General features: G+C 52.9%; 4 protein-coding genes across 4 annotated transcripts in view; 2 read left to right on the top strand and 2 right to left on the bottom strand.

Moving 5' to 3' along the window:
* PTPRA (protein tyrosine phosphatase receptor type A) overlaps positions 1–6785 on the top strand; it is a 95825-nt gene extending 89040 nt beyond the window's left edge. Inside the window, exons 15-24 of the mRNA XM_042812058.1 lie at positions 109–275; positions 1007–1142; positions 1447–1596; positions 1721–1814; positions 2341–2417; positions 4263–4397; positions 4551–4676; positions 4916–5067; positions 5233–5368; positions 6206–6785. Of these exons, the coding sequence (XP_042667992.1) occupies positions 109–275; positions 1007–1142; positions 1447–1596; positions 1721–1814; positions 2341–2417; positions 4263–4397; positions 4551–4676; positions 4916–5067; positions 5233–5368; positions 6206–6280 (1248 nt within the window). The 3' untranslated portion in view covers positions 6281–6785. The remainder of the gene's footprint in view (positions 1–108; positions 276–1006; positions 1143–1446; positions 1597–1720; positions 1815–2340; positions 2418–4262; positions 4398–4550; positions 4677–4915; positions 5068–5232; positions 5369–6205) is intronic.
* A 1751-nt stretch (positions 6786–8536) lies between these two features.
* Positions 8537–12805, top strand: LOC122156709 (28S ribosomal protein S26, mitochondrial-like). The gene is made up of 5 exons (XM_042811738.1): positions 8537–8653; positions 9227–9816; positions 10686–10823; positions 11413–11536; positions 11909–12805. Exons 1-5 carry the CDS (start codon positions 8537–8539, stop codon positions 12038–12040), a joined length of 1101 nt encoding a protein of 366 aa, XP_042667672.1. The 3' UTR covers positions 12041–12805.
* Positions 12806–13532: 727 nt separating this feature from the next.
* Positions 13533–14727, bottom strand: OXT (oxytocin/neurophysin I prepropeptide). Its single transcript, XM_042811735.1, has 2 exons — positions 14608–14727; positions 13533–13868 (listed from the first exon to the last, which is right to left on the bottom strand). The coding sequence occupies exons 1-2, from the start codon at positions 14725–14727 to the stop codon at positions 13533–13535; spliced, it is 456 nt and encodes a 151-aa protein (XP_042667669.1).
* Positions 14728–16876: 2149 nt separating this feature from the next.
* LOC122157235 (vasotocin-neurophysin VT) lies at positions 16877–20266 on the bottom strand. Its single transcript, XM_042812746.1, has 3 exons — positions 18224–20266; positions 17677–17878; positions 16877–17072 (listed from the first exon to the last, which is right to left on the bottom strand). Exons 1-3 carry the CDS (start codon positions 18341–18343, stop codon positions 16909–16911), a joined length of 486 nt encoding a protein of 161 aa, XP_042668680.1. The 5' UTR covers positions 18344–20266; the 3' UTR covers positions 16877–16908.
* Between the last annotated feature and the right edge of the window lie 205 nt (positions 20267–20471).

The following is a 20471-nucleotide window of genomic DNA, read 5'->3' as shown; positions in this document are numbered from 1 at the left end:
CTTCCAGTTGAGCCTTGGGACTGTAGCTCCCTCTCTGCCTTAGCTTTTGGGAAAAGAGAGGAAATCTGAAGCATTTGTGATTGATCTGAGCACGCATTTCCCCTGCAGGTAGGTGACGTCACGAACAAGAAGCCTCAGCGCCTGGTGACGCAGTTCCACTTCACCAGCTGGCCCGACTTCGGGGTGCCCTTCACCCCCATTGGGATGCTGAAGTTCTTGAAGAAGGTGAAGACGTGTAACCCCCAGTATGCAGGAGCAATAGTAGTGCACTGCAGGTGAGCCTCGGCCACAGCTGTGGCTGCCTCTCCTGGCTTGCCTGGAAAGCATCTCTGGATGGGAGAAGGCAGCAAGCCCTGCTGCAGTGCTTGGTGATGGTGTGCAGAAGGGGCTGCATTGTTGGAGTCTGATGCTCAAAGCAACTCTCCAATGGAGACAGGCTGAGGGAGCTGGGCTTGTTCAGCCTGAGGAAGAGAAAGCTTTGGGGAGACCTCATAGTGTCTTTTCAATATTTAAAGGCAGCTTATAAAAAAAGATGGAAAGTGACTTTTTACGCAGTCTGACAGTGATGGGACAGCGGGGAATGGTTTTAAAATACAAGAGGGGAGATTTAGGTTAGATGTGAGAGGGAAATTCTTTACTCAGAAGTGCTGGTACTGCTGCCCTGAGAGCTGCTGGTGCCCCATCTCTGGAGGTGCTCAAGGCCAGGTTGGATGGGGCCCTGGGCAGCCTGAGCTGATGTGAGGCAACCAGCCCACAGCAAAGGGCTGGAACTGGGAGTGCTTTAAGATCCCTGGATGCTGGATGTGGCTCTGGGCATCTCGGTCTAGTGATTGGCAAGCCTGCACATAGCAGGGCATTGAAACTAGATGACCATTGTGGTCCTTTTCAACCCAGGCCATTCTATGAGTCTATGATCCCTTCCAACACAAGCTATTCCGTGGTTCTGTGACCAGAGTGAGCTTGCTGTGGAGCTGTGCCCTGATCGTTTGCCCTTCTGCCATTGCAGCGCCGGGGTGGGACGCACGGGCACTTTTATCGTCATCGACGCCATGCTGGACATGATGCACGCCGAGAGGAAGGTGGACGTTTATGGCTTCGTGAGCCGGATCCGGGCTCAGCGCTGCCAGATGGTACAGACAGATGTAAGTGTGCTGCTGCAGGCTCCCTGTGGTTTTCCTTTGTGTTTTCCCAACCTGCAGCGAAGCCACCTGCAGCAGCCCTGTGGGCAAGTTGAGTGGCATCCTTAATTTTGGAAGGAACACTGTGTCAAGTGAGCTGTTGGTCCTGCACTTTGTTATCTGCAGTTTGTCCTTGAGCTTTGTGTCAAATCCCTGCAGGTCATGTGGCAGATAAGGTCTCAGACCTCTTACAAGGGGAAGTGCTTGGGCAGTGGGTCTGCAGCCAGATCCCATCCCTGAGTGCAGCTTCTCCCTGCGACCCTTTCAGATGCAGTATGTGTTCATATACCAAGCACTGCTGGAGCACTATCTCTACGGTGATACAGAACTGGAGGTGACCTCGTTAGAAATCCACCTCCAGAAGATCTACAACAAAGTGCCAGGGACCAGCAGCAACGGGCTGGAAGAGGAGTTCAAGGTGAGCCTGGTTTCCTGTGCTGGCAGGTTTGTTCAGCACACTCTGGGCAGCAAAGACTGCCATGCATTTGCTTCTCCTTTAGTGTCTCTGCAAGCTGTCACTGCTTTCCTTCCTTCCTCTGCAGAAGCTCACTTCCATCAAAATTCAGAACGACAAGATGAGAACGGGCAACTTGCCAGCCAACATGAAAAAGAACAGGGTGCTTCAGATAATTCCATGTAAGTTGTGTTTGTCCGGTTGAAAGAAGAATGGAGACAGAGGCATCTGTGGGAGTGGGGACACAGGATGGTTGAGGTTGAAACGGACCTCCGGAGGCCTCCTGGTCCATTCCTTGGTAGGGAAACCATGTAGGGATGGGGCAGAGTCAGGGTGAGGTGGGTTTTCATGGACAGATTTAACACTGCTCCAGAGCTTTCTTGCTTTGTTCTGCCCTGCCCCTGCCATGACTTTGTTCTCAGAAGGTTGGTCCTCCCCAGGGCTTTCTGCCTTTGGAAGAGGGGAGTATCTGCTGAGCAGGTCCAGCTCCTTGAGTCCTCAGTGCCTCCCTTCTGCCCTGGGCTCCCCAAACCAGGGCATGGCAGAAGGCAGAGCTGAGTCTCCTCGTTGCATAAATGGGTGCTGTGGACACAGGGCCCCCCTTCCCTCGTCTCAGCACTTGGTCTTGGTGACTTCCCAGCTGAAGGCCATGCATAATTATGTTTTTGAAGTGTTTCCCAAAATGCAGTCGTTTTGCTTCTGTTTTAGATGAGTTCAACAGAGTAATCATTCCAGTGAAGAGAGGTGAAGAAAACACAGACTACGTTAATGCTTCTTTTATTGATGTGAGTCTTCTTTGATCTTCTTTTCATCTTCTCTCCCTGGAAACTATTTACCTCACACTTCTTCATATTGAAGGTTTTGTCCTGAAACACTTCTGTAGGTAGAAGAGATTTGGAGCCTAAGCTGGGCCTCTAAATCCTGGTCCCATTTCCACAGCTGTGGGGTTTGATGATGGCTTTGAGAAGCGGATGCACAAAGCCAGGGAAATAATTACTTTATGGCACTGTTCATTTGGTCAGAAAACATCCTCTAGATTAGTTCTGGAGCAACATCACGGATCCCAAAACCCCTGAGAAAACCAGGTCAATCCTATTACACCTGTCTTGGTGACTGGAGGAAATGAGGCAGAGAGGTTAAGTGCTTTTTCACTCCGAGGAGGAGATAGGTGATTGCACATCCTTTGCTCGTGAGTAATCCTGTTGACTTCAGGGCTCCATCTCATATGAGTATTTATCTTTGTGCAATGATGCCAGCACTGGTTAAGTAACAAAGAAAGCTGCTCTTTTCCAGCCCAATTCCTATTTTCATTTCCTAATGGCAGTATTTTTTCCCCCCGAAGTGTGATGACTGCTATGTGTTGAACCAGTAAAACCAGTATATTCCCAGATACAACCTTCCCAATGGCCTGCTCCCCCAGATCTCACTTGCTGGCTCCCCACATTGTGCTCTGGCTGTGCTCTGGCTGTGTCAGCTTCTGACAAAACGCAGATGTGAGCAGCCTTCTCATTCTGCATCTAGATCAGAAGGCTTAAATGTCATGTAAGCAATTTTGTTGAGGATTCAATTTCCTGCCTCTGCTGAACTTTGCTTAAATGACAAACGCCAAATGACGAAGCATCTGCATTCACAGTCTGCTGCGAGGTCGCAGGGGAATAGTGGAGGTTTTCATTCTTTGTAACAGAAGCAGTTCTTGTTGTGGAGCAGAGTCACCCTGACTTAGTACAGAGCCTGGTTTTGCTCACTTCTTCCAAAAAGCCTAAGTCTTGGTGCTTAGGCATGATGGCTGGCTCTGCTACAAAATTCAGACTATGCCAGTGTCCTAGGAGTACTGGAAACAAAACCTTCCTTTGCCAAATGTGATCCTACTGCAGCTGCATTCCCCCAAAAGCAAAGGTCTCACTGTGACAGCATCTCAACTGCCAGATGTTGGGGCAGGGGAAGCCAGGTGGTGGCTCTGCTCAGGCTGGGGTTGTTCACACAGTGGTGCTCTGGTGTTCAGCTCGACTTGGCAACTCGTCCAAGAGCACATTGATGCATTTGCAGACCTGAGCTGCTGCCTGCATTCTGCAGTCTGCATGAGGCAGACCTAATCCACTGGATTTGCCTCTTTTTGGTTGAGTTGGAAGGGAGAGCTTGCACATAGACCTTGAGGCAAGCATGCAGAGCGGCTGGCACAGGAAGCAGTGACCAGCAGCCTGGACACAGCAGCCTTAGCCTGGCATGCAGAAGCAAGGCATGGAGAGAGAAGGATTGCTAAGCTGGCTCGCCCTTTCTTCTTGGCACTTCTAAGCAGGATTAAGAGTGCCTGCACTGCATTATTTGCTGAGTTTGATGTATCAGAGAGCTCCACAAAGGTGGTGCTCCAGCTCTGTGTCTTGCAAAGAGTTGGTGCTGTTTCATAATTATGACACCCGTGCTAAAGCTCAGCCCCCAGTAGGTACCACGAACACGAACAACTTGTTCTGGGGGTGTTTCCCCCCCAGACCAAGTTGTTCCTTTATTTCCATGCATCTACATGCACTGTCATTGAACCTGCTAGGCTTTTTGTGGTCGTTGTGCCTGCAGCTCTCCTCTGCACCCACCTCCTCGTGCTGCCAGTTCTCTCACTGCCATGTTTGAAATCACAGGGCTATCGCCAGAAGGACTCCTATATCGCCAGCCAAGGGCCACTGCAGCACACAATAGAGGACTTCTGGAGGATGATCTGGGAGTGGAAATCCTGCTCCATAGTGATGTTAACAGAGCTGGAGGAGAGAGGTCAGGTAAGCATTTGCTGTAGAGGCAGCAAAGGAAATCAGAGCACATCCATAAACCCTCCAGTGCTGTGCACTGTGCTGTTCCCAGTGCTGTGCACCTTCAAGGCAGCGAGAAAAATGTGTATTTTCACCCTGCCTCCTCTTGCAATTCTTTCTCAGGAGAAATGTGCCCAGTACTGGCCTTCTGATGGCTCTGTGTCCTATGGAGACATCAACGTGGAGCTGAAAAAAGAGGAGGAATGCGAGAGCTACACAGTGCGGGACCTGCTGGTGACAAACACCAGGGTAAGGATCTGCCACTGCCCTTTGGGGAACTCTGGTTGTCTTTTGGTTGCCTTATTCCTGTGCCTGCTATTCCCACTTTCCTTGTGCTCTCCATTCCCACGTCATGCTCTGCCATACACCAAGCAAATGACTCTTCCCAAGCACACACACCTCCTATGGGTTTTCATGAGGCATTCAGCAAGTTGGTTCGTTGGTAGGAATTGGGCCGTGCTGAGTTTCTGGCTGTGCTCTTCTGCCAGGAAAACAAGAACCGACAGATCCGACAGTTCCACTTCCATGGCTGGCCAGAGGTTGGGATCCCCAGCGATGGGAAGGGAATGATCAACATCATCGCAGCCGTGCAGAAGCAGCAGCAGCAGTCAGGCAACCACCCCATCACTGTGCACTGCAGGTGAGCCTGGGGAGCTGCTTCAGGCTGCAGAGATTTGGGGTTTGCTTCACCTCAGTGCTGCGGTCTGACTGTGCATCTTGTGCATGGAGATAACAAAACCACTGACAAACCTGGGCTGCTTGGGAACGATGGGATGGTTTCACCTTCTTGGTTTCTCTTTGCCAGTGCCGGAGCAGGAAGAACAGGAACCTTCTGTGCACTGAGCACTGTCCTGGAAAGGGTGAAAGCAGAAGGGATTCTTGATGTCTTTCAGACAGTAAAGAGTTTAAGACTACAGAGGCCGCATATGGTGCAGACACTGGTAAGCCCTGGACCTCAGCAGGAATGAGTTGGGGACTCAAACCTGTTAAAACCTGTCGAGATAAACTTCCTCAGCTGAAGATTTGCTCCCTCTGTGAAAGAGTAAGGGATAGAGGTGGGTCGGGAGGGATCTCCCCGTCCTCCTGTGGTGTGTTCAGAAGAGAGGAGCTGGCCTGGCTGGTTGCATCAGCCTCCCTCTGACATGAGCTGTAGGAGCCTCCCTGCAGACATCCTCATCTACAGTCCCTGGAATTCTGGGCTCCAGGAGCCTGGAAACCATATTTAGGTTGGATGTGAGGGGGAAGTTCTTGACAGAGAGAGTGGTGAGGGGCTGGAACAGCTGCCCAGAGAGGTTGTGGATGCCCCGTCCATCCCTGGAGGTGTTCAAGGCCAGGTTGGATGGAGCCCTGGGCAGCCTGGGCTGCTATGAAATGTGGAGGTTGGTGGCCCTGCGTGTGGCAGGGGGGCTGGAGATTCCTGATCCTTGAGATCCCTTCCAACCTGGGCCATTCTGTGATTCTGTAGGAGCAACCTGTAGGGATGGCCAGCCCCATTTTGAGGGGGAAGGCAAAACCAAGGTGGCATCACCACAAGCCCTCCATTGGGAGCTGCCCGTGGGTGGGAATCCATGGCCAGCACTCAGTGCCCAGAAGTGCTGTCCCATCACCCATCCCATTTCTCCACGGGCTTCACCCTTTTCCCAGCACTGTGAGAGAGATGAAGTGCTTTGGTGTGCAGTAATAACTCAGCTCAGTCCCCGCTGCAGGCCAGGAAGCACCAAGTGATTTCTGAAACATGGTTTTCCTCTGGGTAACGCTGTGCCCTCTCTGCTCTGCAGGAACAGTACGAATTCTGCTACAAAGTGGTGCAGGAATACATCGACGCCTTCTCAGACTACGCCAACTTCAAGTGAAAAATACAACAAACAACCTGAAACAAATGACAGAAGAGTTGCCTTCTTTAATATTTTGTAATATTCTGTTTGTTAATATACCCCTCCCCCAAAATATGTGTATATATCTTAACTGTTTTAGAGGTTGGTACCATAAGCTTCATCTTAGCTGGAGATTTTATATGTAGCAAAGTGTTAGTGCAGATACTGTCAGCTCCTTTTTTTTCCAATGTTTTATTGGGGAATTAAATAGCGTGATGTTTGGATTAATATTGTCACACCATCTCTCTTCTGGAGAGTTGATACAGGCTGTTATTTTGTTTGTAAATCTTTTTTTTTTTCTTTCTCTTGAGGGAGTAAAGCCTTTTTTAAGAAAAAAAAAAAACAAAAGGAAAGAATAATTCTGGATCTCATCTGAACCAATAACCCACAAGCAAGCACAAGCTTTTGCAAACCTGCAGGGAAATGGTTTCACATTTTTCTGCCAGTCAGCTCTTTAAAATAAGGAGAAAAGAAACCAAACCAACTTATTCTGTGTGTGTGTATGTATCTAAATATCCTAATTTTTGTGTAAAAAAAAAGAGAGAGAAAAAGCATTCTCTCTCAGGGTCAGGCCATCACATTGGGGTTGGAAAGCTGAACCTGGCAGCGTCTGTTGGGATTTCAAGCAAAACGAAGAGGGGGAAAAGAAGAGGAGTTTTGCTCCTTGAAGGAGCTCTGTCCCTTTCTTGGTGGGATGTGGGGGTGCCTGTGCCCATCCCTTTCCCTCCTGTTGGTGCCATTTGGAAATAACTGGGATACAAAATGAATTTGGGTTGTCAGAGCAGAAGGTATAAAATAACTGAGTTTGGAAGTTCCCCTCCCAGAAGAAAAAAAACATGTAAAAACTAATGTTTGTGGCAAGCCAAGGTGCAAGAAGAGCCCTAAGGGCAAAGAAAAGACCTGAGGGCAGAGGGGTGCAGGTGACCATAGTTTATCAGTTTTTGTGGCATCAAGAGCCATTGAATTAATTGCACAGATGTGATTTTAATGAGGTTGGTTTTTTTTCCCCCTCCTCGGTGCTCAGAGCAATGTTTTGGGGCCTGGGGAGCATCCCTGCCCTTTGGCCATGTGCAGAGCTGCTGGAGCATCGCTTTGCAAACAGCAGACAGCTGTAGGTAATCCGGGCTAAATCCACTTCCCACACTCAGCTCCTCTGCTACAAACCCAGAGCTGTGGCCAGGCAGAGATGCAGCATCCAGCCCCATATTTGGAAAAACTGGAGGAGAAGAGGGAAAACAAGGGTTGCCAGCAGTATCTTCTGTACCATCTGCTGCGGGAGGGGGCACTGAGGCACAGAGATTTGCATCCCCCCCCCTCCCCCCCTCTCCATGAGCATCCTCAAGCTCTGGGGTGGGCTCCCACTCAACAAGCACTGGCTGCCATCTCCCCAGGGAGTGGGGTCGACGTCAGCGCTGCCGAGCCCAGCCCTACAAATAGCAGTGCTGAGCTCCTGGGCAGGACGCAGCAACGGCCACCGCCAGCCCAACAGGTGAGTGCGATGCGGGGAGCAGGGTGGTGGGACCCCGATCAGCCCTAGCAGCCCCCAGGTACTTGGCTTTGCTCGTGGGTGTCCGTGCTTGCTGCACCCAAGCCAGCACCCATGGGTGCCTGTCCTATCCAGCATCTGCATCCCCAAACCCAGCTCAGGTGGCACCTTGGGGTGCCCCTCCTTGCTACACCCAGTTTAGCCCCAAAGAGCACCCGTGGGTGATCATTCCCTCCAACATCTCCATCCTGAAACAGGACTCTGGGGTGCTTGTCGTTGCTGCACCCAGCCCAGCCGTATGCAGCACCCATGGGTGCTCTTTCCCTCCAGCACTTCCAATCCCCAAAACAAGCCTAAAAGGCACCTTGGGGCACAGCTTCTTGCAGACCCAAGCCCACACCAAGCAGCACCAATGGGTGCTCTTCTCCCTGTCACCTTCATCCCCAGATGGGACTGTAGGGTGATCAGTGTTACTGCAACCCAATTCAGCATCCATGGGTGCTTATCCCCTGCAGCACCTCCGTTTTCTGATAAAAATGTGGAGTATCCATCTCTGCAGACCCAAACCAGCCCCAAGCAGCACCCACAGATGCCCATCCCTGGGCACCTCCAACCCCAGTCCCAAAAACCACTCAGGAGGTTCTCATCCCTGCTGACCCAGCACTGGTCTGGGCACTGGTTGGCTACCAGCCCCACTCCCCTATTACCTCTCCATTACTTCCCGTTACCCCGCAGCCCTGTTTGGTGCCATGGCTCCTGGTGGCTGCCTGCTGCTGGCCCTGCTGCTGCTGGCAGGCACTGTGCAGGGCCAGCACTGGTCCCACGGATGGTACCCAGGGGGCAAGAGAGACCTCAGTGCCCCACAGGTAGGGACCCTGCGTCCTTTCCCACATCATCCCCTAACCCTAACCCTGTCCTCACGTATTGCCCCCTCAGTGCTCTCACCACCTCCCTCCAATAACCCCCCCTTTGGGTTATTCCCCCCCTATTGCTACGAGCACCCCCAGATTTACAGCTCTCCATATTACCCCTCCCGATTGCCCCCTCTCTCCCAGGTTATTCCTGCCAGGGTTACGAATCCCCCCATTTATTCCCCTCCAACCCTATGGGATTATCCCCCAAACCCAGAAAAATTCCAGCCTGCATCTTTCCCCTCCCTGCCCACCCATGGCATTACCCACACCCAGTTTCCCCCTTCCTCAGGGTTATTCCCCTTCTGGGATTATACCACCACCCCCCTCCATGGGATTATTCCCATTCATATCAATCCCCGTTGAGACTCTTCCCATTCCACACACACACACTGGGATCACCCATCCCCAGAATTACCCCACATACACAGATTACGCCCTTTCACACAGGATTATACCCCCACATGGGATTATTCCCACACACAAATGGGATGAAACCTCTTCATAACTTCACACCCTTCCACACAGGATTTACCTGACACAGGGGACTACTATCTCACAGATTACCCCTCCATAGGATCATCAACCACTCACACATGGGGGTTTTTACCTCACACTCTGGGTTATTACCCTCGGGACAACCCCCCACCCGCAGGTCCCCGCCGCACTCCGGCCCTGCCCGACCCCGCCGTGCCGCCCGCTCCAGCCGATGCCCTCAACCCTCCGGGCCGCAGTGTGGCGCCCTCTGGAGGCCGCCCTGCGCCAGCCGCATTGAGCAGCCCTACGCTGCACTACATTTCCCATCGTGCCTCGCTCCGCGCTCTCCTCTCATTGGTCCGCTACTCCCGCCTTGTTCGCGTCACATCCGGCCTGCTGCTGGCCGCCATGTTGGCGGCGCTGAGGTATTGCGGTCCGCGCTCCTTCCCCGCTGCCGTCACCGGGCCTGTCCCTGCTTGGAACCCGTGGTTGGTGCCGTGTCGGGGCCGCAAATCGCGGCACGATCCCCCCGCCAAATCTAAAGCGTCGCGGCTGAAAGTGCCTCCTCCTGTCGACCCAGCCGAGCTCTATGTGGTCACCGAACGATACCGGCAGCACCGCCTGGTGCTCGGTGCCCTCCGGTACCGGCGGGGCTGAGAGAGGGTGGGGTGGGCGGGTGTGGGGCTGTTGTGGGGCAGAGGAGTTTTGGGGAGAGTGTGGGACTACTGTGGGGGTCTCTGTGAGGCGGCTATGGGACTGTTTGGGGGCAAAAATCGGGCTGGTGGTGGGGCTGGGGCATGTGGTGGGTATGAGCACTGCTTTGGGGCAGGGTATAATTTGGGGAGTGGTCCAGAGTGGCTGTGGGGCACGGATGTGGCTATGGGGCTGCTGTGGGGTGGAATGTGGGGTTGTGGTGTGGTATAAGGCTGCTATGGGGCAGGGGGAGGATTTTGGTCTCGCTGTGGGACTGCTGTGGGGCAGGATCTGGTTGATGGAACCGTTTTGGGGCAGGGTATGTCACTGTGGTGGGGTAGGGGAGGGTTTTGTGGATGCAGGGTGCATGTGGTGCAGGGAATGGGTATAGGGCTGCTGTAGGTGGGATCAGGATGGTTTGGATGGAGGAGGATTTGAAGGGTGGGTAATAGGGTATCTTAAGGGTAGAGGAGGACTGGGGAGATTCTGGAGTGACTTTGGGGCAGGATTAGGGTATGGAGGTATAGAGTGGGATTGGGACTGTGGAACTATTTTAGGCCAGGATATGGAGTTACAGTGCATCTGTCATTCACAATGTGATTGGGTATGGGGCTGTTTTGGGGCAGGGGATGTCTGGGGGAGTCCAGAGTGGCAGTGGGGCAGAGGAGAGCTGGGGGGAGTGTGAAAGTGATGTGAGGACTGGCTGAAGGGTTACACTGGGCTGGCAGAGGGGTGGATGTTGAGCATCGCTGGGAATGTGGGCTGAATGTGGGGGGGCTGAATGTGGGGCTGTGCTCAGTGCCCTGCTCCTTGGCAGCTCTATCTTCAGGTCCGAGGTGGTGCAGAGGAAGCATGAGGCACAAAAGGATGCTGAGGACTCAGCAGCACTGTCAGAGGAGCACCGTTTGCTGATGGCCTGGAACGATGCTGAGAATGCACGACAGCGGGCACGCAGGTGAGGGCAGGCAGCCTCAGTGCTAACTGCTGCTTCAAGTTGTGTTTCAAAACCAAATAAAACATCCAGATAACCAGGCCATGTTTTTGTAAAAATAAACCTGAGTGGTTCATCCCTGCTTGCCGCTGGTGTGCTGTGACTGTCATAGAAAAAAAACAGTAAGATCATGAAGTCTAACTGTCAACCCATCCCCACAATGCCCACGGGCCATGTCCCTCAGTGCCGTGTCTCTGTGGTTCTTGAGCACCTCCAGGAACGGTGATTTCACAACTTCCCTGGGCAGCTGTGCCAATGCATTGCCACTCTTTCTGAGAAGAAGTTCTTCCTGATTTTTAACCTGAGATATTTCTCTGTTTTCACTCCTTTTCTGCTCCCATGGAGCCATCCCCTGGTCAAGCATTGGAAGTGCACTCAGAAAGTCAAAGCAGTCAGCAGATGAATTCAGGCAGAGGTTAAAGGGATGAAGCCTGTTGGTCTGCTCCTCCATTTCTGCTGCACTCAGACCTGCAGGCATGGTGCCCCAGGGATTGATGTGTCTCACTCAGGTCATAAGTACCTAACATAAGTTTTCTTCTTTCCCAAATGGCAGAGAAGAAAGAATTAGGAAAGAAGAGGAAGAACAGAAGATGCAGAAGCTGCAGGCTGCAGAGAACAAAGCCAAAGTGATGGAGGCCTTTCTGAAGGAGAAAGAGAAAGAAGTCCTGCAACTGCAGGTGAGAGAAGCTGGGGGATACTGGGCAGATGGCTGCCACCATCCGTGTGAGTGACGCTCTGGTGGCCCACGTTCTGTGGAAGGGAAATGTTGGCTCCTTCCTGGAGCTTGAGGAAAGGACGGAGGTTAAGTGAGAGCTCAGACAGCAGGGATAGGAATAATCACAAGTGAGGGAGTTACGGTGCTGTCTTTCAAACTGACTGCTGGGATGTGAGGTTGGCACGTCTGCAGGAGCCCCACAGCCAGCAGCGGTGTGTGCAGAGGTGCTGGCAACCTCCTGCGGCGCCGATGTGCCCAAAGGCAGATCCTGGTGACCCTTGGGGCTTTCTCTGGTGGCGTGTGCTAACAGCCAACACTCCCCTTTTTCCTGCAGGAGGAAGCAAAAACCTTCATCACTCCTGAGAACCTGGAGGCTCGGATTGAGGAGTGCCTGGACAACCCTCGCAACTACAACTTCGCCATTGACAAAGAGGGACGCATCGTCAAGCGCACTGCACTGTCCTAGCAGCTCTGTCTCATGGCTGAAGGGGATGTGCTGGCCTGGCCTCCACCTGGAGGCCAGGGTTTTTCCTTTTAATGCACAAATCAGCCACAGAATTGATGGACAAACAGCCTGCTTCCTGTGCTGCTGTTGCAGAGGTAGGGGGAGAGGAGGGAAATGGTGTTATTTTGAGGTGCAGAGCAGCGCTCTGCCTCAGTCCTGCAGTGAGGCAGGCAGGAGGAGGAGGAGCTGCTGGTATTCTGCTCCTGTTGCTCTGCAGTTCCACCTCCTTCTGGTTGGATCCCCACTGCCCTTGGCTTGGAGGTGAGGTGGAGCAAGGCAGACTCCAAGGCAAATCCTCAGTGGTTTTGCACTGGAGAGATCTCATCCTTTTGTCTCCTCCACTCAGCTGAAGCACCTCAATCTCTGGTCACTCTCCCTTTATCTTTAGCCTTCTGATTTGTTTTTCTGCACTCAATTGGTCTTAAATACGTGCAAGAAAAAGGCACACCTGTCACAGGTGAGGTTGGGCCTTGCACAGTAACACATTGCAGGGAGATTGTATCTGACTGGTTTTGCACCCTTACCTCTGTGGAACCCTGTGACTACATCTGCTTCTGGCACAAGCCCATCATGGCCTCTTGTGCCGGTGGCCCCAGCACTGTTTGCATTTCTGCCCCTCTGGATGCCTTTGATGGAAAACAAGGTCTGGATTGTTTTGTAGAAAACACAGACGCTGTGTTTTTTGTTGGTAGGTGAAATAAATCATTGTTTCTGTGTTTTCTGCTATGGTGGAATGACCTGTTGTTCCTGTTCATCCTTTAAACCCTCCCTTGCCTTTCGGTACTTGAAGGGAGTTTATAAACAGGAGGCAAACTGATTTTTCTGTTTTTAATTACATGGTGTAATAGTGATAGGATAAGGGGGAATGGTTTTAAACTAAAAGAGGGGAAATGTGAGGTAGATAGGGGAAATTCTTTGCTCAGAGAGTGGTGAGAGAGTGGTGATAATGCTGCCCAGAGAGCTGTGGGTGCCCCGTCAGTGGAGGTGCTCAGAGCTGGGTTGGATGGGGCCCTGGGCAGCCTGAGCTGGTGAGTGCAGCCTGCCCACCTAGTGGAACTAGATGGATTTAAGGTCTCCAACATGAGCCATTCTAGGATGATTTTTAGCACAACAAAATTAAGAAAATCACAGAGGACTTCTGAACAGCACCGTCTCAGTAGGATCCTAGAGCTAAACCAGGCAAGGATGGAGAAAAGCACACAAATACTTTTTTTTTTAATTCTCTCCAAGTTTTATTTCTAATTAAGAGCATCACTTCAATCTGAGTCATGGTGCTGGGTGCTGCGCTGGTGCAGCCCATGGGACAGCAGATCCTGCTGGTTTTTCCTCCTATGCAAACAGCATTTCTTGGTTGCAAGATGAGTCAAGCACGCAGCCCTCTGCTCAGGAAGAGAAGAGGAAATGAGCACCAAGCAGCCCTCAGAGCTCCATCCCTGTGCTGTTTTGAATAACATCAAACAACTTGGCCTCGGTGCCCCGCAGTAGCGACAGGTCCATCCTCAGTAACGTCCTCCCCCTCCCTGTTCTGTACCACAGCCCTGGGGTGGATGTGAGCCCCCCCCCTGGTCTCCCCACGTTGCTCACCACTGCTGCAGCAGATTCCTGGTGCTGCACAGCTCGCCCCATCCTCGCCGCAGGCTTTCCTCCCAGACTCACAGGGCGTTGGCAGGAAGTTCTCCTCCTGGCACCGCAGGGTTTCAGAGGTACCCAGGTAGCAGCCCAGCTCCTCCCCACAGCAGATGTTGGGGCCAAAGCAGTGGCCTTTGTTCCTGGGGCCGCAGGGCAGGCACTGCTCAGGGCATTGAGAAACAGCGTTAGGGATTGAGCCTGATCTCCCTGCCCTCTGCCAGTGTGCTTGTCCTCATCTTGCTCTCAGCTCAGTCCTCATCCCAGTGGTTTGCTCTGGAAGGTTCTGGCTTTGTTTTCATGTAGGAGTGGTGAAAAGGCGTTGATCTTTTCTCCCAGGTAACAGTGGAAGGATAAGAGGGAATGGCCTCACACTGCACCAGTGGAGGTTCAGGTTGGATATGAGGAAAAAATTCTTCAAAAGAAAAGGCATTGACACAGGTGGCACAGTGCTGAAATCCCCAAACCTGGAGGTGTTCCAGAGCTGGAGATGAGGCACTGAGGGATGTGCTGGGGTTGAACTTGGTGCTCTTAGAGATCTTTTCCAACCCGAATGATTCCATGACAGTCGTGGCTTTAGTCAAATGGCTGATCATGCACCAAATTCACCCTCCAGAAGTTAACATTCTACATAAAAATGGTGCCACTGCCCCATTGGAATTGTTTTTTTTCCCAGCATTGAGAAAAAGCAATGGGTTTTCATCAGCATATTGCGTCTGGCTGCCTTTGCAGCTTCCTTTTCCCTCCCCATCCCCAAACTGCTTTGCTTTAAGATTCCCCCCTCTCTGAATCCCAGTTCCTATAACATCCATGCACCTCACCTTGCTGTTTGGCAAGCTCAGAGCTGCCCGATGAAGGGGTGGCCGGTGCTCTCACAGCCCCCCCAGCCCACAGGGACCTACCTTCCTGATGTCCATGTCTGGCACGGCACGCTTGCCCCCAATGGGGCAGTTCTGGATGTAACAAGCTGAGGAGAGAGCCAGGAGCCCCAGCAGGCAGACGGTGAGCGCCCTGTAGGACATGGCTGCAGGATCAGGATGCTTCTGGGTCTCGTCCTGGCCAGCAGCAGTATTTATAGGCCCCCCCTGCTAATTATACACGCCAGCACCATCGTCATTGATTTCCTGTTAAAAACACAAGGCGTTGCTTTCCACACCAAAGGGCTCGGCTAATAACTGGAGGTCGAGGACGTGAGGTCGGTGCTGTGGTGCTGATTTGCTTAGTGCTCGCTTTGACCGCTGTAAGGGGATGCACAGGGGCTGCAGGTGTTTTTTTTGGGGGGTGAAACCTTCTTGGATGGCCACGCTGTGGTTTTGTGGCTCCTTGTCCTGCTTGGCCAAACCCTATGGGTTGGGTAGGGTTGGAGTTTGGTGATGTGTCCTCCTGGTAGCAGGGTGAATGGGGTGAGCTGAAGTGAAACTGTGTGCCGGCTGGGATTTGAATCTCTTCTGGTGGGAGGAAAAAAAGTAAAGCTGGAGAGCTTTGGGTTGTGATATGTGGTGCCTGGTCATTCATGCCCATCTCTACCTGGTGTTAGGGGTGCTCAGCAGCGTGCATGTCCCATCTGGGAGCGTGGTGACATCACTGAGCATTCCCTAGACCATCCCACCTTCTCAAAAATACCCAATTTACCCATTGGCAAATGCTTGAAAACCCAAATCTCCTGTAACTTCTGCCCTGGAGCCACACACATGGCATGAGTACAGCCAGCCTCCAAGGCCTGAACCTCCCTGCCTTTGTTACTGCAATTAAGGGCTTCCTGACTTGAATAAATCCACTCATTCTGGACAACGGCTTACGTCTATGGAGACCGTGACCCTGGTCCTTCCCAGTGCCTGCTTAATTGGGGAATGCAGAGCCCAGTGCCACAGAGCTGTCACCTCTGCCATCCCCTGTGCCCTGTGTCTGGTCTGCCACTTAGTGGGGTCGTGTGGAGCGGGCTGAGGCTGCAGCTGGAGCGCAGGGCTCCATACTAATGGGGTGGGATGGGGGCTGGTCACCGTGTCGGGGTGACGTGGGCCAATGGGAGCACCACTACCCCAAGGTGCCACCTCCCTGTGGGGACATTATAAAGGCCAGTTGTCTCCACAAAGCAGCCAGATGCCAGCCCAGGGGGACAGGCGGATGATGGGAACAAGGGACGTGGCTCCTTTTGGGGACGCAGCCTGGAGCAGGGAACCCAAAAGGGTAAGAAGTTTAGGCAGCATCTGCCCAAATAGCCCCGGGTTTGGGGGTGTTGTGGGAATGATGTGGGAGCAGTTTGGTGAGTGTTGGTAGTATTGCTGCCATGGGAAGATCATACGTGTGATTGGGTTCAACTGGGAACCCAAAGCTTGTGGCTTTGGGATGTTTGGGTTTTTGAGTTTGAGGTATTTTGGGAAGATAGTTTCTGGGGTTGGTTCAGCTGGGAACCCGAAGCTTGTGGCTTTGAGGGGTTGGGGTTTTGGTGTTTGGGGTATTTTGGGAGGATAATACGTGTGATTGTGTTCAACTGGGATCCCGAAGCTTGCAGCGTTGAGGGGTTTGGGGCATTTTGGGAGGATAACACACGTGGTTGGGTACAACTGGGAACCCAAAGCTTGCAAGTTTGGTTTTGAGGGTTGGGGAATTTGGGATGGTTTTTCTTCTTTTTATCCCATTTAGGATGTTGGACCTGGCCAAAACCACAAGTCTCACGGAGGGGTGAGATGTGATCTGTACAAGGTGTAAGCCCCAGAACCTCTGCCAGGACCTGAACACCAAATCCTCACTTCCCAAAGGCAACAAAACCCCAGAGTGCAAGGAGGTGACGGCGTCCAAAGGCAGATCCCCCATCACAAATCTGGGGACAGGGTGTGAAAAGGAGGTTGGAATCCATGCATGCTGGTGGGATCCTGGGGTGAGGATGGATGGCCTCAAATCGTGGCTCTGGATGGGATTTTTCCCTTTTAGCACCAGGGGGCACCAGCTCAGCAAAATCCTGTCGAATGGGGGCTGAGCCTCCAAGGTGGAAAACAGTGGAAATGGGAAAATGGGTTCAGGGAGTCAGAGGAAGGCATGGCACCCACCCACGTGGCCCCATCCTGCCCATCCCCAAGCTCCCAATGTACCCTGGAGCTCAGCACTCCCCCTTTATCCCCAACACCTCAGACAAAGCCAGCACAGTGCAAGAGGACTTTATTAGATCTGCTATTTACAACGGGTCCTGCTGATATCCCAGCTGCTCAGAGGCCAGGCTGCTTGCCCTGCTGCTGCCTGTTGGCCAGGTGCATCAGCCTCAGCAGTAGGTCCCCAGCTGTGCCATCCAGCACTGTCAGGTTCTTCTCCTCTGCCTCTTCTGGCTGTTCACTGCCTTCCTCCAGGCACACAGCATCCATGGCACATGTGTCTGCAGTGGGGAAAGATCACAGTTAGGAGCAGTTGGTTTCAGGTCGTAGAATCGTAGAATGGGTTGGGTTGAGTCGGGTTGGGTTTGGATGAGTTGAGTTGGGTTGAATTGGGTTGGGTTGAGTTGGATTGAGTTGTGTTGGGTGGAGGGATCTTAAAGATCGTCTGTTTCTCATCAGAGAAGCCCAAACTCCAGCTTTATTGCTCCCATTAATGAGGAAGCAGGGATTTTTTGTGGTTTGTGTGTCCAGCAGAGGGATGTCTCAAGGTGGAGACATGGGAGGGAGCTCTGAGCTCCATCTCTGTCCCAAGCTGGCAACATCATCTGCTTTGTGCCCCCATTTGGAGGATGCTGGTTCAGAAGGTGAATGCTAATTTTGGGGGATGCTGATTTTTGAGAACGCTGGTTTGGAGGATGCTGCTGCTTTGGGGAGGGACGCCGATCCTTTTGCAAAGCACCAGAGCACTCACCAACCCTTTGCAACCCCCCAGTCCACCCCAGTCCCCATTAACCCTTCCCACCCCCAACCACCTCAGCTCCACCCACTCCCCATCTCCCACCACCGAGCATTATCACCCCCAAAACTCCCACCTGCCCCCCTTACCAGCACTGCAGCAGACACCGTTGGCAGCGCAGCGCCCTCCGGAGCCGCAGGGCTGCCCACCAGCCTGGCAGGGTGAAGGCACGTAGTCCTCCTCAGCGCAGCGCCGTGTCTCTGCCGTGCCCAGGTAGCAGCCCAGCTCTGCACCGCAGCAGATCCCGGGTCCGAAGCAGCGACCCCTGTTCCCTGGTCCACAGGGGAGGCACTGCAGGGACAGAGCATGTTTGAGTGCCCATCTTTGAGCTCAGAGACCCCCTCTAAGACCTATTTTCTGCACATCGCACAGTGACGCCTGGCCTGTCCCCACCTTTGCCATCTGACGCAGTGGCTTGGTCCCGAGGCCACCCTCCTTTGTCCCCCCCACAAATGCTCCTGTACCCCCAGCTCAGCCATCGCTTCGGGACCAAGCTCTTGGCCCTGTCTCCCAACCCAAAGATTGATTGGCACCAACCAGCAGATGCCAACAACCCCCAGCAAGTTCCAATACCCAGCAATTGTTGGGCACCTTCCACACCCCACACAGCCCCCATTTACCCCCGTGCCTCCATACCTGCCGCAGGGCTGTATCACCCAAAGCCCTCTTGCCACCCCGGGGGCAGTTCTGGATGTAGCAGGCAGAGGATAAAGCCAGGAGACAGAGGAAGGAGAGGGGCAGCGAAGGCTCTGCCATGCTGTGTGTGCCCAGAGCGATGCCACGCGTGTGGGGAAAGCTGCCCTGCCGTTCGTTGGCTGCGCTGTGTGTCTGGCACTGTGCTGTGCTGGTGCCTATTTATGCTGCTGTCTCCCCTTCCCAGGGGGAGGAGAAGGAGAAGGAGGGCGGGCTGTTGTCTTTTTTTTTTCTCCCCCCCCTTGTTTTCTTTCCCAAATTGCATCCAATCGAATCTGTAATCGAGGTGATTCAGTGCTGAAGCGCACGCGGCGGCGCTCAGGGACAGCGAATCCCCTGAGCAGGAGGAAATCTGGGGGCATGGACCCCTGGTGTGGACAAAGGGAGGGTTGTGGGAGTTTGGGAAGGGCTGAGAGTTTGGAGGGAGCTGGATTAGCAAGAGAGTGTTTTGGGGATGTGGGTTTGGAGGGTATCGGTTTAGGGGGGATGTGTGTTTGGAGGGTATCGGTTTAGGGGGGATGGTGGTTTGGGAAAGGATGGTGGTTAGGAGGATAGTGGTTTAGGGAAGGATGCTGGTTTGGAGGGTGCTGATTTAGGAAGGTACCAGTTTGGAGGATGAGGGTTGGGGGTGAGATGTGATTTTGGATGATACGGGTTTAGAGAGGGATGCTGGTTTGGAGGAGACTGCTTTGAAAAGGAACGTCAGTTTGGACGATGAGGGTTTGGAAGATGCTGGCTTGGGAAAGGTATTGATTTGGAGGATGAGGATTTGGGGAGGGATGCTGGTTTGGAGGATGTTGGTTTAAAGCAGGATGCTGGTTTGGGAAGGGATGCTACTTTGGAGGATATTGTTCTGGGGAGGATAACAGTTTTGGAGGATGAGGATTTGGGGAGAAGTGTGATTTGGGGGGATTCTGGTTTGGAGAGGGGTTTTGGTGGAGAAGGGATGCTGGTTTAGGGAAGATACTGATTTGGAGGATGAGGATTTGGGGAGAGATGTTGTTTTGGAGGACGTTAATTTGGAGGATGCCAGTTTAGCGGGGATTTTGATTTGAGGGTTGTTAGTTTCGAAGTGATGCTGGGTTGGAGGATGCTGCTTTTGGGAAGGGATGCTAATTTGGAGATTGCAGCTCTGGGAGGGATGTAGCACTGGGAGCAGGGCTGGACCACGGCTCACTGTGATGCAAAGACCCCCACTGCAACCCAGCCCAGGGGACAGCCATCCCCCGCCATGAATATTCCTGCTGGTCTCATGTTCCCACTCCAGCAAAGCTGAGGGCGACCTCCCCGACGTGAAATTAATATGCAGAGGGGAATCAGGAGCCTAATGAGCATCCGCCGTCCTGGTCCCAGCGGCGGTGAGGAGGGGCTGTGGGAGGGATGGGGACGGGCAGTAGGGATGCTGTGATCCCACTGCTGGGATGGTTTCCTGCTCTTTGAGCACCCCCTGAAATCACCTGCACTAAAGATGAGGGACAGGGGCAGAAAACAACAGAAAAAATAGAGCTGCAAAGGAGAAACTGAGGCACGGAAGGGTAAGGGTGGGCTCACAGCTTGGGGTGATGCTTATGGTGTCGGCGATCCCAGTCCCAGCCTGGGATGGATGCATCCTCTGGGAGTGTTGGTCCTGGATTTGAGAGCTTGGGGATGAGGGCAGTGGCAGTGATGAATCATTAAGGCTGTACCTTAATGACCAACATCATTAGCGTTGCCCAGCCCGGCCCTCCGTGCTGCTCACAGCGGGTGCCCAACCCGCTGGCGTTGCAGGGCCGGGGAGGATGTGAAAGCACTGGGATGGGAAAACTTTTCTTTAAAGAAGCCCAAAATGTCACGTCTAAATTGGGAGTTTCGTGCTCATGCTCTGTCTCTTCATTACTGTATCGTAAAATTACATTAGTCAGAACGAGCTGCATTCAAATGACTCTGTGTCTGGAATGATAACGGGGGAATATGAGATTAAAATGTAATTATGCTCTTTAAAGTCAAGGAAGGTTAATAAAATGTTTTCCAAGTTGCAGAGGCTCCGCAGCCACAACGCAGAATCACTTACTGAAATCAAGGGGAGGACGGGGAGGGATGGAGCTGGGAGGGAGGATGGATGCAGAGCACAAAAAGAGTGTTTGGGGGGTGAAAACATCAGGGTCACAGTGGGGGGACATCAGGAAGGCTCAGGCAATGGGGCCGTGGGGCA

This window comes from Centrocercus urophasianus, unplaced genomic scaffold (assembly GCF_019232065.1).
Source record: "Centrocercus urophasianus isolate 14NV4802_14NV808 unplaced genomic scaffold, USGS_Curo_1.0 seq_13, whole genome shotgun sequence".
Taxonomy (NCBI): domain Eukaryota; kingdom Metazoa; phylum Chordata; class Aves; order Galliformes; family Phasianidae; genus Centrocercus; species Centrocercus urophasianus.
This window is presented reverse-complemented; position numbering and strand designations above follow the sequence as displayed.

Coding starts and splice junctions, on each gene's coding strand:
- OXT (XM_042811735.1), bottom strand. CDS start 14,727: ATGTCCTACAGGGCGCTCACCGTCTGCCTGCTGGGGCTCCTGGCTCTC. Junction 13,869..14,607: donor CAGACATGGACATCAGGAAG/GTAGGTCCCTGT, acceptor TGCCCTGAGCAG/TGCCTGCCCTGCGGCCCCAG.
- LOC122156709 (XM_042811738.1), top strand. CDS start 8,537: ATGGCTCCTGGTGGCTGCCTGCTGCTGGCCCTGCTGCTGCTGGCAGGC. Junction 8,654..9,226: donor GAGACCTCAGTGCCCCACAG/GTAGGGACCCTG, acceptor CCTTCCACACAG/GATTTACCTGACACAGGGGA. Junction 10,824..11,412: donor GCACGACAGCGGGCACGCAG/GTGAGGGCAGGC, acceptor CCCAAATGGCAG/AGAAGAAAGAATTAGGAAAG.
- LOC122157235 (XM_042812746.1), bottom strand. CDS start 18,343: ATGGCAGAGCCTTCGCTGCCCCTCTCCTTCCTCTGTCTCCTGGCTTTA. Junction 17,879..18,223: donor GTGATACAGCCCTGCGGCAG/GTATGGAGGCAC, acceptor CTGTCCCTGCAG/TGCCTCCCCTGTGGACCAGG. Junction 17,073..17,676: donor CGGTGTCTGCTGCAGTGCTG/GTAAGGGGGGCA, acceptor TCCCCACTGCAG/ACACATGTGCCATGGATGCT.